Source organism: Schistocerca serialis, chromosome 11 (assembly GCF_023864345.2).
Source record: "Schistocerca serialis cubense isolate TAMUIC-IGC-003099 chromosome 11, iqSchSeri2.2, whole genome shotgun sequence".
Classification (NCBI taxonomy): Eukaryota; Metazoa; Arthropoda; class Insecta; order Orthoptera; family Acrididae; genus Schistocerca; species Schistocerca serialis.
The window spans coordinates 174,121,787-174,136,635 of NC_064648.1; the positions used below are offsets into that span (position 1 = coordinate 174,121,787).

A 14,849-nucleotide genomic window follows, 5' to 3' on the forward strand; every position below is an offset into this window, starting at 1 on the left:
CAAGATAATTTTTTTTTTAATTGGACGTATAAAGCTCGCGAAATTATAAATTTCCCGGACTTTTTGATCACTTCATAAATTTAAATATTCTATTTGTATGTCTAAAGGCGCAATTTATTTTCATTTTATTATGATGACAAATCCTACATCGCTGTGGGATAATCCTGGACGAATGTGCAAATAAACAAGCAAATATGGTACTCTGTTCCACCATAATCACTATTTTCTGTTGCTTTTAAATGAATGAGGCAAATCTTTATTTGAGGAGAGAGCGGTGGTGATTGGGATTGGGGGGCCAGCATTCATAAACTCGCAGGGCTGCACTTCTGTGAAAGCAGAAGTGACATGATGTCACAGGCATTGTAATCCCTTCCGTTTTTGTGAGAGTCATACTCGTCCTCTTCAATGGACCGGAACTAATCTCTCCACATTCCAAAATAAGTGCGCAAGAACGTACACATGGAGGGCAGTGTATTAAGGGAGTACAGCTGCTGATGGAAGGGTCCTGTTGCCTATGGAGTGCTCATCTCTGTTTTCCAATCCTAGGACTATCTTGTTTACCATTGAGGGAGCTTATTGTTAGGTATTTTTCGTAATAAATATGTAAACAATGAGTATGAAGCTGGCAGGTTCTCATTCTCAAAACAAGAAAAGCCAGCAACGGTATCCAAAATTGAAATCTATGCACCATCTGATGATACCAGCTGCTAGAATTGCTACAGGATCACAACAAGCTCATCTCTTGGAGCAGCACCACTCTACAAACATGTATATACAAATAAATGAAACACCTGCCTGACTTTTACTAAACACATTTCAGGTAGCAAAGAAATTGTCCATTCTTCTAATTCTGTGCAATGAAGTCCTCTGAGGACACACTATCACCCATTTGGGTCTACTGCAATGTCAGCTGCAGAAGATCGTAATAGGCAACAGAAGTTAATATTACACTGTCAAATGGAAAACAGCATAGCTTGTAACGACAACTGTACATATAATAATTTTTTTTTCTTTATGAATTTAGATAAATTAATATAAGCAAGGTTTTAAAATTTTTTTTTTTCGGTTAGTATCGTTATGTTAAAGAGACTGTGAGCAACTTTTGAAATGAATATTATTATTTATGTTAGATTTCAAATAATGTGGTAATCAAAGGAAAGTGTATTTAATGTTAAAACTATTGTAAGATGTGAAAATTGTAATTTATACACTTGGTCCATACGTAGGTAATGCATTAGGATATGTGTAGTAGAAAACCTGTGGTGAATACCCTACCTGTAGGGGAGCGGGAAAAGGTGGAGGCAGGCGAGGCGGGAAAACGCACACTGGCGCGGTTCGGCACAACGGGCACAGTATTACAGTCGAAGGCGAGCAACAGTCGGAAGTACACGTACTGTACCGAGGAGGCTACCCAGGAAAAGTGGATTCCATTGAGCCTCGGATGAACCGATTCCGACGACTACTTGGCATGGCTGTATTCTGAGGCACGAAATTGGAAAGATTACGACGCTAAGAAGATGGAAAGTGCCGCTGCAGTGAGAGCCTTAGCCGTGCTTGTATGTGTGCTGTGCTGCCCGCTATCTCGCTGCCCGCCAACCGCCGCACCGACTTGCACAGGTCAAACATTTATTTCATCTTTAGAAGTGTATCTGTGTGGACCAGTGTCGAAAATGTTTCTAACTGTTCAATAATAACGTGACTTTTACCAGAATTGCCTTAGCCATTACTGATCCTGATCACTGACCTAGACAGGATCCTTACCTCGTATTGTGCAACCCGAGTATCCTAAACTGAAAGTTTAATGTTAGTGTTAATGAAAATTATCAGCAGATTAATCTATGCCATAAAGGAGCCTAAAATTTCTATGTGTCATTGCAAATGTTGAGAAAGAACAAAAGTGTGACTAAATTGGAAGAGAGTTTTTGTTGGATTGAGTTAGCGATGTTATTTAATTAATTTGAGACAGAAATAATGACAGTTAAATTATTCAGAAGTAAGACAAAAGAGTAGTTATCCATAGATTGATAATTTTGAGTGTTAATTTGCCTTCAGTACTTAACAGTTTCAGTATAACGACTATAACAGTTTCAGGCCCCCCCCCCCCCCTTCTCTTGTCCATTCTTGCAAACCTTGAAATGTGTTGATCAGATTTGACCAGTAAAGCTAAATTATATATTAATCCTAAGTGTATTAGTGTTTGTCCATCCTTAATAGTGACGTAGTGTGTGTACTTTCGAGATTGCTAATGCTAGGGCAATCTATGCCCGATTTCAGTCTGACCAAAATACAAAATGTAGTTCGTAGTAATCATTGCTGTGTGGTGTTGTGTATTTATAGCTCGTTCAAATTAATACTAAAAGAGAAAACTTTAGTTCAGTGGATTTTTCTGGTTCCAAACTTTGCCGTATAACGCAACTTTACTACGTGTAGTTACGCTTGTACATGCACCCACTTGTACAAGGAAAAACTCACTCATTGCCTAAGTAGGCTGGCGACCGAATTGTTAATTACAGGTAGCATCTACTGTGTGTACTTCTTGTCCATGCGAAAGAGTAATTATACTTTACATTTGCTTGATGCATCACTGTAGTTATTGACTGAGTATAAGTCCGATCTTGCTTCTATTAGGTACACGCGGTCAACTTATGTACTAAAATCCTTGTTTATAAGGTGAAGCCCGTGAACTTATTGCAGTACAGGCTTTATAGAGATAACGTACGTCCGAGCAGGGCGGAAGCGTTACAAGCTGTCCTTATTTCTTCATTTACCACATATCGTAATGTTATTAGCACAATTTTTGAAAGAAATGTATTTACTAAGAATCTTATAAAATAATAATTTTATAGCAAAACCACCAACTACTGACTTAATAATATATTTAAATTTTAAAAAACTAGATACATCTAAAAACAAAGATGATGTGACTTACCAAACAAAAATGCTGGCAGGTCGATAGACACACAAACAAAAACTAGATATGTATACAGAATGAGATTTTCACTCTGCAGCGGAGTGTGCGCTGATATGAAACTTCCTGTCAGATTAAAACTGTGTGCCGGACCAAGACTCGAACTCGGGACCTTTGCCTTTCGCGGGCAAGTGCTCTACCAACTGAGCTACCGAAGCACGACTCACGACCCGTCCTCACAGCTTTACTTCTGCCAGTACCTCGTCTCCTACCTTCCAAACTTAACAGAAGCTCTCCTGTAACCACATGTAAAGAAATATTTAATTTTTGGAGTTTCATATCTTAATTTGTTTGAGCCAATATCCACTGAAGTGATGAAAGCCATGGGGCTGTGATATGCACATATACAGATGGTGGAAATGTGGCAGCGCGGGTTTTCAATGTTCGATAGCACTGTGAAGCAAGTGCAAAAATAATGTCAACCTACCTCAGTATAGCATTCGTTCACCACCTGTTGCTCTGCATTCGTTGGTACAATGTAGACGATGTTAAAAGCAGCATTGTAGAAAACCATTGTCCATACTGATGATTGCAAAGTCCGCGCAACTCAGGTAACAAAATAAACCTGTAAATCTCTATTACTAATGGGCAAAAATGGATGCTTCTTTCCTTCATTGAAAATGTCCGCTTATCGATACTAATGTTTTTTATTGTCTTTTAGTTATGGCAGCTGCGCCCCCCCCCCCCCCCCCCAACAGATATTCGAACTCGTTTGTGCAGATCCGGGAGTAATTTTTTCGTCTTCGGCACGTTACTGTCGGCAAATCCTAGAAGATTATTACTGAATTAAAAAGTTGTATTTTTAAAGAAGTGCATTCTTATATTTAAAATGTTTATTGAAAGCAGTTTTTCACTAGTTTACTGTTTTATTTAATAAGAAGTGCTGTATGTTGTCTCGAGTCCTTGTTTCCTGAGACTAGTATGACCTTCCCCCCCCCCCCCTCCCCTCCCCACCGTTCAGATCCTAGGTACGCCCTTGGTAATTAATACAGTCAATCAATACTCTACTACGAAATGAGTTTCACACTCGGTCCTTTTCAGTGGATTCTTCAAAAGAAGATACACGCCACACAGAATTCTTTACCAAGGCCGACAGTTTCACATGCAGTTTTCTCTACAACAAACACTTCAATATCTTCCTAACTTCACGGAACTGTCCATAACTGCATTTGCTTGAACGCAATATAAACTGAATGTGATATAACAGTCATTTCTTCATCTTACAAATAATTTTTTCAGACATGTCTAACATGACCTCCTTCATGATCATATTCACACTCAAACTGCTTTACTTCAATCGACATTCGCAGATGCATCTACGTCATTTCATGCTGCAAGTATTAACAAAAAGTTCCACCGAATCAAACGAAACGGAAACTATGAGAAAACTATGCTTGAAATATAGTTTAGAACTGATCATCCTCTTACTACCTTTCTGGCTGCGTTATTACAAAAGCAAACACTCATAGACATACGTCATCCACCAGTTAGGGGGATTCGTAGTTTCTTCATGACATACGGGTGGTGTAACACTTGCTAGTTATGTAAAGTGTAATGTGATATAGAATTGAAATTCGACATATGTCCCACATATACAATCACATTCACTCTCATTTACTCTCACCTTTACGCAAAATATAAATATTAACTTTTAAACTGTTATCTCCATTACAAATGAAAAATTACGAAACGTTTAGAATTGAAAAATCTTTATAAAATAAATCAGCACACTAAGAGTGCTATTACTGTTTCTAAATAACATAAGAAATACAAACTGTTATTATTACTATCTGAATTTATGCTTTTAAGTGTCGGTTAAGTACTTTTTTTAATAGATTTTTTTATATCTCTGTAACTGTTACAGGTATCAAATTTTGACACAAAGCTCGCCTGAATAACAAAATGTCATGAACCAAATTTGGAATAAAACAGTTACTATTTAATGTAGTTATTTAGTTTTTCAGGTGAGGTGAATAAGTGATTTTAGTATGTGCCACAGTGAGCATTCTCACAGTCCGCTTTAGCGACAGGTGAGGCTTCGATGCATACGGCAGCCAACGTGCCGGCCTCCACCAAACGCTGCTATACTGCAGGCTCCCAAAAAAGCTTGCCATAACGTAACAAACTTACTGCAAAAATCAGCAGTTGCGTAATAGCTGCAACGCTACATCAGTATTGTGTACAATAGGTACAAAAAGACAGTGCATTGGTCAAGCTGTCATTTCTACTCATATGATTCATTTGAAAAGACACGACTACGACCATAAAACAGGAATTAACAGACTCCGAATGGGGAATGGCAGTCGGAGCAAGACGCTCGGGACGTTCCAGTTTTGAAATCATTAGCGAATTCAATATTCCGTGCGACAAAGTTTGGCACGGACGGGATACGGCACCAGACGACCGATGCGAATGCCTCTGCTGACAGCACAACACTGCCTACGTAGCCTCTCCCGGGCTCATGACCGTATCGGTCGGACCCCGGACGATCGGAAAACCTGGCCCGGTCAGACGAGTCCCGATTTCAGACGGTAAGAGCTGACGGTGGGGATTGAGTGTGGTGCAGACCCTGTGAAGTCACAGACCCAAGCTGGTAACAAGGCACTGTGCAACCTGGGGTGGTGTGGGCTGTGTTTACATGGAATGGACAGGGTCCACTGGTCCAGCTGAATTGGTCAGTGACTGGAAATGGTTATATTTGGTTATTTAGAGACCATTTGCAGCCGTCCGTGAACTTCACGTTCCCAAACAATGATGACAATATCATGTGACCACAATTTTTACACATGAAAATCTTACACATTGCCAGGCTGCAATTCGAGTGAACGGTTTTGCCAGCCAGATCGTACGACACGAATCCCGTCGAACATTTATGGGACATAATCGAGACGTCAGTTTGTGCCCAAAATTCTGCACCGGCAACACTTTCGCAATTACGGACGGCTATAGGAGCAGCAGGGCTACGTATTTCTGCAGGGGACTTCTGACGACTTGTCAAGTCCGTGCCATGTCGAGCTGCTGCACTACGCTGTGCAAATCGTGATCCGACACAATATTAGGATATATGAAGATAGTAACTGTTCTCAAAAGAACAGATACCATTGATGACCGTGCAACTGCGCTCTTCAGTTTCCTCGGTGGCTCAGGTGGATAGAGCGTCTGCCGTGTAAGAAGGAGATCCCGGGTTCGAGTTCCAGTCGGGGCGCACATTTTCAGCTGTCCACATCGAGGTATATCGTACACCTGTCGGCAGCTGAGGGTTTCAATTAATTAACAATATTAGGAGGTATCCCATGACTTTTGTCGTCTTTGTGTACAACAGTGCAAAAAATTTGATAGTTTATAGTACTTGAAAATAAACGCAAAGAAAGGGAAAGTTATGAATATGATGCATTAATTTACAATCTCTGGATGCAGTTTCAAAACTCACGGTTATGTTGGAGGAAATCATTATGTTTAGGCATATACAGAAGGAACACATTCCCCATTTATGAGTTACGAGTATGTTCTGCAGATATCATCGATACGAAGAGCCCTCACGAACGTGAAAACAGTCGAGGTATTAACACAAAAGCAGCTCACCGTAGAAACATAATGTGTTGGACAACTCTCTATTAGCAATTGCTTAATCCTATTCGTGCTCACAGTGGCTAAGTGAGACCCATTTTATTTGAAAGACAGCTGCTACTTCAAAAAATGCTGCTGCTGCTTCCTCAGTTATAATAAATAGCTGTCATTTATCTCATACTGGCAGCTCAATGCTCACTTGACGACACTGGAATTTTTTGTAGAAAATAGTTAACTTTGTCTGTTGATACAGGGCTGTGTTTACATATATTCCTCCTTCTCACCTACATTCTACATTTGCACTGAAATCTCGCAGGAATGTACGCTTGGGACGATAACAACTCGGTGGTGCTTTCGTGTGATTAATAATAAGTTCATATCGAGCACAGTACTTTTATTAATCTGTAAAATATAGCAAAATAATTCATCTTATATACAACAGAACCCTTCTAACAGACATGTTATCTTTAAATGTGTTCATGGCCTTATCATTTTCTTCCTCACTCCAGTTTAGTTTAGTTTAGTTTAGTTTACAAGATCTCTTTTGTAAGGTCACATCATATTATCCAACTCTAATGGAAAAGAACTTTCCCTGCACGTATTGTTCTATCACTGTGGAAATAACTTACTTATACATCCCTGGGGTACATTTTAACTGTGTTGGAATACCCCTCCTCCTGGGCTCAGACCATCCCTGTGGGTTCGTTGAGACATACCTCTAATGCTGCCATTAAGGTTAGACACAGTACCTCCTCAAGAAAACTACACTGACGGAAAAAAATTGCAACACACACACACACACACACACACACACACACACACACACACACACATTAATGTAGAGTAATGACATTTCAGAAGTACATTTTGTCTTTAATGATTACACAGTGAGATCACGGATAAATGAAATCACGAGATAAGCCACTGCAAATGTGGAAAGCTTGTACATTACTAATTGGTACAACTGCCACAATGTTGAATGCATACATGCAAATGTGCACACATCATGTTTTACTGGTACCACATCGTGTTTTACTGGTACCACGTATCAGTCAGTGAGATGCAGTTCCGTGCCTGTCACTCTCTCACGGTCAATACAGGGATGGTTAATGCCAGTTGTGGACGACACCAGAGTTGTTATCAGATCGTGCCCGTACGTGCACGAGTGGAGACAAATCTGGCAATCGAGCAGGCCGAGGCAACATATCGACACACTGTAGAGCGTGTCGGGTTATGCCGGCGGTACGTGGGCAAGCATTATCCTGCCGGAAAACACCCCACGGAATGTCGTTTGTGGTTGGCAGCACAACAGGTCGAATCACCAGACTGACAGACAAATTTGCAGTCGGGGTGCACGAAATAGTGATACGAATGCTCCTGCTGTCATACAAAAGCACACCCCGGACCACAACTCCAGTTATAGGTCTAGTGTATGTAGCATGCAGAGAGGTTGGTTGCAAGCCCTCACTGGCTTCGCCCTAACCAAAACGTGGCCGTCACTGGCACTGAGGCGTAACCAACTTTAACGACAAAGCACAATACACCTCCACCGTGCCCTCCAGCGAGCTCTCGCTCAAAACCACTGAAGTCGCAAATGGCGGCGGTTCGGGGTCACCGGAATGCACGCCGTAAGGCGCCCGGCTCGCAGCTGTCCTCGAAGTAAGCGATTTGTAACAGTTCACTGAGACACTGTGGATGCAGTACGATGCACCAGAGCTAGTGCCGAACACTACGGTCGTACCGTGCAGCCGTCCCGAGCCCCGTATTCTCGAGACTGTACCTTCTCGTGACAACCACTACCGGCAGTCGTGTAAAGTGGCTACATTCCTGCCGAGTCTTCCCGCAATATTGAAGGAGGTACATCCGGCTGCCCTATTACGTGAACTCGACAGAGTCACTGAGGTGCAGACACTGACACCTTTGTCCCCTTACGGACATTCTCGACGAACGTCGACTCGCCGAGTCCGGTCTCGAATGTAACTGACGCTCGAGACTGTTACGGTATGTATTTAAAGTAAACCTGATTTGCATCCTCGTAGTGGCACTGTTGTGCAACTTGCTCAAAATGTGAACAGGCATCATCTTACAGATGTAGATACACGTCTACCCACTTTTGTTTACATTGCACGACAACTTCGTGGTGTTTTGATCCTTTTTTCCATCAGTGTATTTTGTGTGGTTTATATCTTAGGCACAGAGTCTCTCAATGACTTAAGTGAATAAAATTCATTTGCCAAATGAACCCTAACTAAAGAAATATATTACTACGCTTAACTCTGCGTAACATGAAACAATATTCACTGAACAGAAATTCTCTCATTAGTAACAATGAAACACATTGTCAGCAGCTGTTCTTAAACTGAATTTCACTAATATGCTATAAGAATTTGATGGGGTGTGTGCTCTCATTATACGAAACCGAGCACGGTGAAACTGCTTAATTAATAGTCAACCAGTCTGGAAACAATTCTTCAGATAAGAGACATAGTGCCACAGAAAAGACAGCAAAGTTTTAAATATACCACAGAAGGCACCACAAAGAGGAATAAAGCTGAATGTACCATATGTGTTTACTGTCGGTCAAAAGCATTTGTCCCGTGTGAACATTTATCGAAACCATATCCCGTTGAACAACCACAGCTTTCTGATGAATGAGTGTTCAGTTACAGACTGAGCACAGAGACTTGGACAGTGAACACACTTTTGTAATCTTTCTTCAGTTTGCAGGTTCTGACAAAACCAGTATTATAAGACACAGCCAGTTCTGCAATAGTTGTGCAATCCTGTAAGTGTCTCAACAATTTTCTAAGACTAAGGAAGGACCTCTACACATCAAAAGGTAAACTAGATAAGAACTAAAGATTAATGTCTTATTGCTGGCAGCTGTTGCTCAGGCTATCTAAATGAAGTTCCTTCGTACTTCAAAGCCCTTTGTAACCTGTATCCAACTCTCGTTTGCTGAGGAAACTGAAATGACAGGGAAAATCTATAACCGTTTCTCACGTTAAAAGGGCGCCTAGCGAAATGCTTTCTTAGCTGGAACAGATCGCGTCAAACGTGTTGCATTAGCTGTAGAAAATATCAACACTACACGAATATAACATTACACCTGAATTTGTGCAGGTAGAAAGTAATTCTCTGTACATTCAGCAAAATAAGTCTCATATTAAAAAAATAATTCCTCAATCAAGAAATGTGCTGCGTGAAGAAGCAATCTGATGGATGTAGCTGGAGGGCTACTGACACCACTGTTGCACCACAAGCCACCAGAAAGAAAATATCAACACTACACGAATATAACATTACACCTGAATTTGTGCAGGTAGAAAGTAATTCTCTGTACATTCAGCAAAATAAGTCTCATATTTAAAAAATAATTCCTCAATCAAGAAATGTGCTGCGTGAAGAAGCAATCTGATGGATGTAGCTGGAGGGCTACTGACACCACTGTTGCACCACAAGCCAGCAGAAAGAAAAAAGTACATAATTTTGTTTAAATATTATTGGAGACTTCACGGCATTACTTCAACTTGCAACAAACAGCTGACGAAGTCATACTGTCATACCTTCAGAGGATATGAGACGATGATAAATGGTTACAAAGCAATGTAAAATATGTGTGTAGATCAAAATTATCCAGGCATTGCACGAAGCAGATGTGGATACTTATAAACTGAGAACCTGTCCGAGTTCAACCAGTTGAAGTAATTCATATGTAGTCATCGTCTTCCTGTGCTACAAAATCCAGTTTGAATAATTAAGTTGAATTAGTGCACCGTTTTGAACCTAAGTTTTTGCCAATGTTGCATTTAGTTTATCTTTTATTTCATTTTTGTAATGCAGCAATACAACAGCTTTCCTTGGAAGTAAATGAATTTGTCAATAGAATTGTGTACTTATTGTGTTAGTAAGGTAAAACTAAAAATATGCAGGAGATTGTGTTATTCTCACAGCATTTGTCAATTGTCACAGTAATTGTACAACATTATCACCATCAATCGAGGAGTGTTTTGAAAGTGCAAATAAATTTCACTAACTTATGATATGTCAGATCATTTTCCTATTCTTCATTACATTAACTGTACATTACCAAAATCATTGACTGTTTTGTATATGGTAATATAGATGTCAGGAACAATCTGAGACACATACCTGCTCAACTACAGCGTAGGTACTTAAGATACACATGACATACTCCAATTCACGAGAACAAAAATTTAAATGTTTGACCACCTTAATTTCATATTACTCGCAGAGAGTTTGTGTCACACTTTGTGAAAATGCTCCCCCAATATATGTGTACGTATTTCAAATGAGGCCGAGGAAAGCTGGGCCACGAGATTCTGAACTTTACTGCTTTTATAAGTGTGACTTCATGTGGTAGAATCCTTATTTCCCTCATGTAATGCACACAGCATTCATAAATATGTAAAAGAAATTGACTCATTAGAAAATTATCACTTAAGTCAGTCACATTTTGAGAAATGAAACTGCTGACACATAAATACATACTATATTTCACAGGTAACATTTACAGCTTGACATGAGTATTAACAAGAAGGTAATAGTTTCAAAAATATCTTCAAAATATTCAACATCTTTAAAGATTACAATGAATGTAACTTACTTAAGAACATAAACTTAACACAATTTCTTCAGTATATATTTAAGTATCATTCAACTTGTTTCACTGTATCTGCCACACATGCGGCACTGAATACATATGAATTTAAATAAAGTATCTCCATATCTACAAATCAACTCATCCAACATTACTGAGCAAACTTAAACTAATTACAAAATTTATATAATACAAACAAACACATTATTTGACCAGGCAATATTCAAAGCTGAAGAGGTTTGCCGTGAATTAATATACAGTTATTTACGTAATTTATGGAATAAAACAAAAATATTTTATTTACTGAGAGCAGGAGGAGAAATTCCCGGGACTTACTTTGGGCGGTAGTTGTTTTTCTTGACTTAGTAAATGCTTCAGTGTAACTCACCCCCTGTACAAACACATCCCTCTCCTAGATGATTAGACGAGCTGAAATATTCACGATTAGCATTATTCTATTATCTTCTTATTATTGCACACAAAGCAATGCAAATAAAATAATAAAAACATGTACTCGATGCATCCAAAACTGATTGACATTACAACTGTTTGTGTTCACACGAATCATTTACTGACAAAAGAAATACACATTGTAATACAGGTATTCCCCACCAGTGTCTATACACTTTTGCCTCCGTTCTGGCAGGTTCCTCAATTGCGTAGCAAACAATTCTTCTGACGAATCCCGGCACTGCACGAAGTTCGTCACCGGTGGCGGACTCCTCATTCGGTGCGACCCGTTTCGTCACACCGAATAGGGCAAAGTTTCTAGGAACCGGATCTGGCAAATGCGGAGTATGCGACACCACAGTAACCCTCAGCTTACGCACAGTGACGACGGTCTAGCGACCGGCACGTGGCCACGCAGTGTCGTGTCGGAGCCCCTTTTACCGTGTCGACACTGTCGGAGGCGTCGGTGGAGTCGCTGTAGTAAACTACAGTGCCAGTCACAGTTCAGGGCCGTACTGGGAGGGAGCCGATCCACCTGCAGTCTCCCTTCCCGATACCAGAATACAGTCACCCCTCGTTTCTGTGCAAACAGTCACACGCGCAACTTCTCGGGACGAGTGCTCCCGGTTCGCTACCTCTCCACAGACGGGCTTTTCTTTTCCGGAGTCTCGAAGAAAAACTGACTCGTCGACGGTGACCGGACACTCGGAAGAACTCCACCGGACTCGCGCGGTACTGTCGCACCGACTGTCGACATATCTACACGCGCTTCCGTTTCTGCGCAATGTTGCCGGAGTGGAGCACCCACTGTGCACACACCTACTGCATCTTCAAATCCTCAGGGATGACGGTGGGAACGGGTCCCCGTGAAAGACCTGTCGCTTTCTCTATTTTGTCAAACTGACGCGATTCGCCCGTGCTCCCCTATCGGGTTCACCGACGAGCCCGGCCTCAGTTTGTGCAAAGTTGCCGGACACCCAGTACTCTTCCGTTTTTCGGCACGGTCCCTGTCGTCTCCGAGCTCCGATACCCGACAAAATAGGGACCTGTGACTCTGCGTTTCGCCACACACGTGGCTACCGACCTCACGAGACTCTTTCGAGCAGTCACTACCTCCCTCGGGAGAAGTACACTTTCCGACAGCGCCCGCACTCGACTGCTTCCGTGCCCATCGGCGTACACACGAGCCGGAACGAGTGCCACTGCAGTGTGCCACTAGTGGCAAGTGGCGACACCGTCGGGTGAAAGCGGGCAGTACTACAGTCTGTCTTCGTGCGTACGTCAACAGACATTTCAAACTAATACTCTGCAGGAGTCACAGGGGGAGTTTCAGTAACTACCGAAAGAACTGAATATATTTATTATTGAAATGACAGGTAGATTCACGCACACACAGATATTACAAATACTGTAAAGGTATTCCAACAAGGAACAAATGGAAAAATTAATTGTACACCAAACTACTATTGACACTTTTTAGTATGTAAAGTTACACGTCCAGTGAAGAGTGCACTCCCATGTGCCTCTCGAGATGAAGAGCACTCTTAAACACTTTACTACACACACTGCACGTGAGCGACTTCGACCCGGAATGCACCGACAGGTGGAGTTCGAACTTACCGACTCTGGCGAACAGTTTGCCACAGTCGTCACATTTGCGAGACTTCACAACAGAGTGCACTACGACGTGGGATTTGAGAGAAACGAGTGAAGCGAACGATTTGCCACAGATCTCACATCTGTGTGATTCTAGCCCACAGTGCTGTACTGAATGGGATTTGAGTTCCTCGACTGTAGCAAACAACTTATCACAAACGTCACACTTCAGTGACTTCAACCCAGAATGAACTAATAAATGGACCTTAAGATCGTAAACTCTAGCAAACAATTTTCCACAAACTTCACATTTGTGTGGCTTCACCCCGGAGTCCATGATACCACGTTTCTCGAGATAACACGCAAAAGCGAAGGATTGGCTACATACGTTACATTTGTACCGCTTTGTAGGTGCACGTGATGTAGAAACTGATTTAGATTTTTTTTGACAAAGAGAGCAGTCATCGGATTGACAACGGTGTCTCTGTGATATAGGACCAGTGTCGTGTGACTTGTTATCTGTGACTGCACTGAAACCGATGGGTGTGTGATCTTTTGAAGTGAATACATCTTTGCACATATGACTAGAGCTACATACCTTTTTTCTAGTGTCAGAAAACGTGTGTGCACTCACAGTCTCGTCACCGTCTTTCGTCCTCAAATGCTTATTCAGGCCGCGACGAGTGAGAAACACTTCTCCACAGTGTCTACACACGTGTGACGGCGGCTCCACACCGTCGACGTGGAGGAACACGTGCATTACGAGGCTGTATTTTGACGAAAAACTCTGTAGGCACGAACTGCAGGTGAAGACGGAAACGTTATTGTCTGCAGTGCTCGTGTTGTCTGCACTGCAGATGGAATTGTCCTCAGGTGAGACAATTCCTTGTGTCGGAACATTACAACTGGTGAAGGGTGTTGGCTTCTCTTGCTCCACAACCACATCATCAGGTGCCACATCTTGGTGATTACTTTCTTCAAATGAAGCACTGTCATTCCCATCAGAAGGTTGAATAGACCTGAAATGCCAAGACAAACACACAGAGATGGACAAAACAGTTCAGTCAACGGTACATAAATAATTAATTCAGCATGTTATAAGAAGATATTTCACTTCAGTGGTTTAGAATGTAAATGGAAAATGTAGACCAGAGAAGTTTGATCTAGATTTGAATTCAGCATCAGGAGAGAAAGATAAACTCAAATTTCTCTGTTTATGTTAACAGCTTTTAGCAATGCTTGATATGAACTACTTACATTGACTACTGCAACACATATAAATGTGTGAATTCATCACCAACGGTTCTGACTTTGTAAATAAAATGCAGCATGGGATGGTGAATATTTAGACAACTCCCTTTACTTAATACATACTTGTGGCCAACACTGAATGTTCAAGAACTAATTAATGAAATCATTCACAAACTACTTGCCTTACAATCCAATATGGAAGATCATACTTAGGAATGTTGAATGAGTCCAGTTTCACATTGGTAAGAGAATGAAAATGTCAGAAATTAACAAAATGTCTATAACTAAATTACTGTTATGGAAGATCATACTTAGGAATGTTGAATGAGCCCAGTTTCACATTGGTAAGAGAATGAAAATGTCAAAAATTAACAAAATGTCTATAACTAAATTACT

The 14,849-nt window shown here is 41.1% G+C and overlaps 1 protein-coding gene across 1 annotated transcript in view; it reads right to left on the reverse strand.

Annotated features, from left to right (window-relative positions):
- Positions 1-10,533: 10,533 nt before the first annotated feature.
- Positions 10,534-14,849, reverse strand: part of LOC126426758 (uncharacterized) — a 441,752-nt gene continuing 437,436 nt past the window's right edge. The window contains exons 35-36 of the mRNA XM_050088747.1: positions 13,801-14,221; positions 10,534-11,585 (exon numbers count right to left, since the gene is read on the reverse strand). Coding sequence (XP_049944704.1) covers positions 11,577-11,585; positions 13,801-14,221 — 430 coding nt within the window. The 3' untranslated portion in view covers positions 10,534-11,576. The remainder of the gene's footprint in view (positions 11,586-13,800; positions 14,222-14,849) is intronic.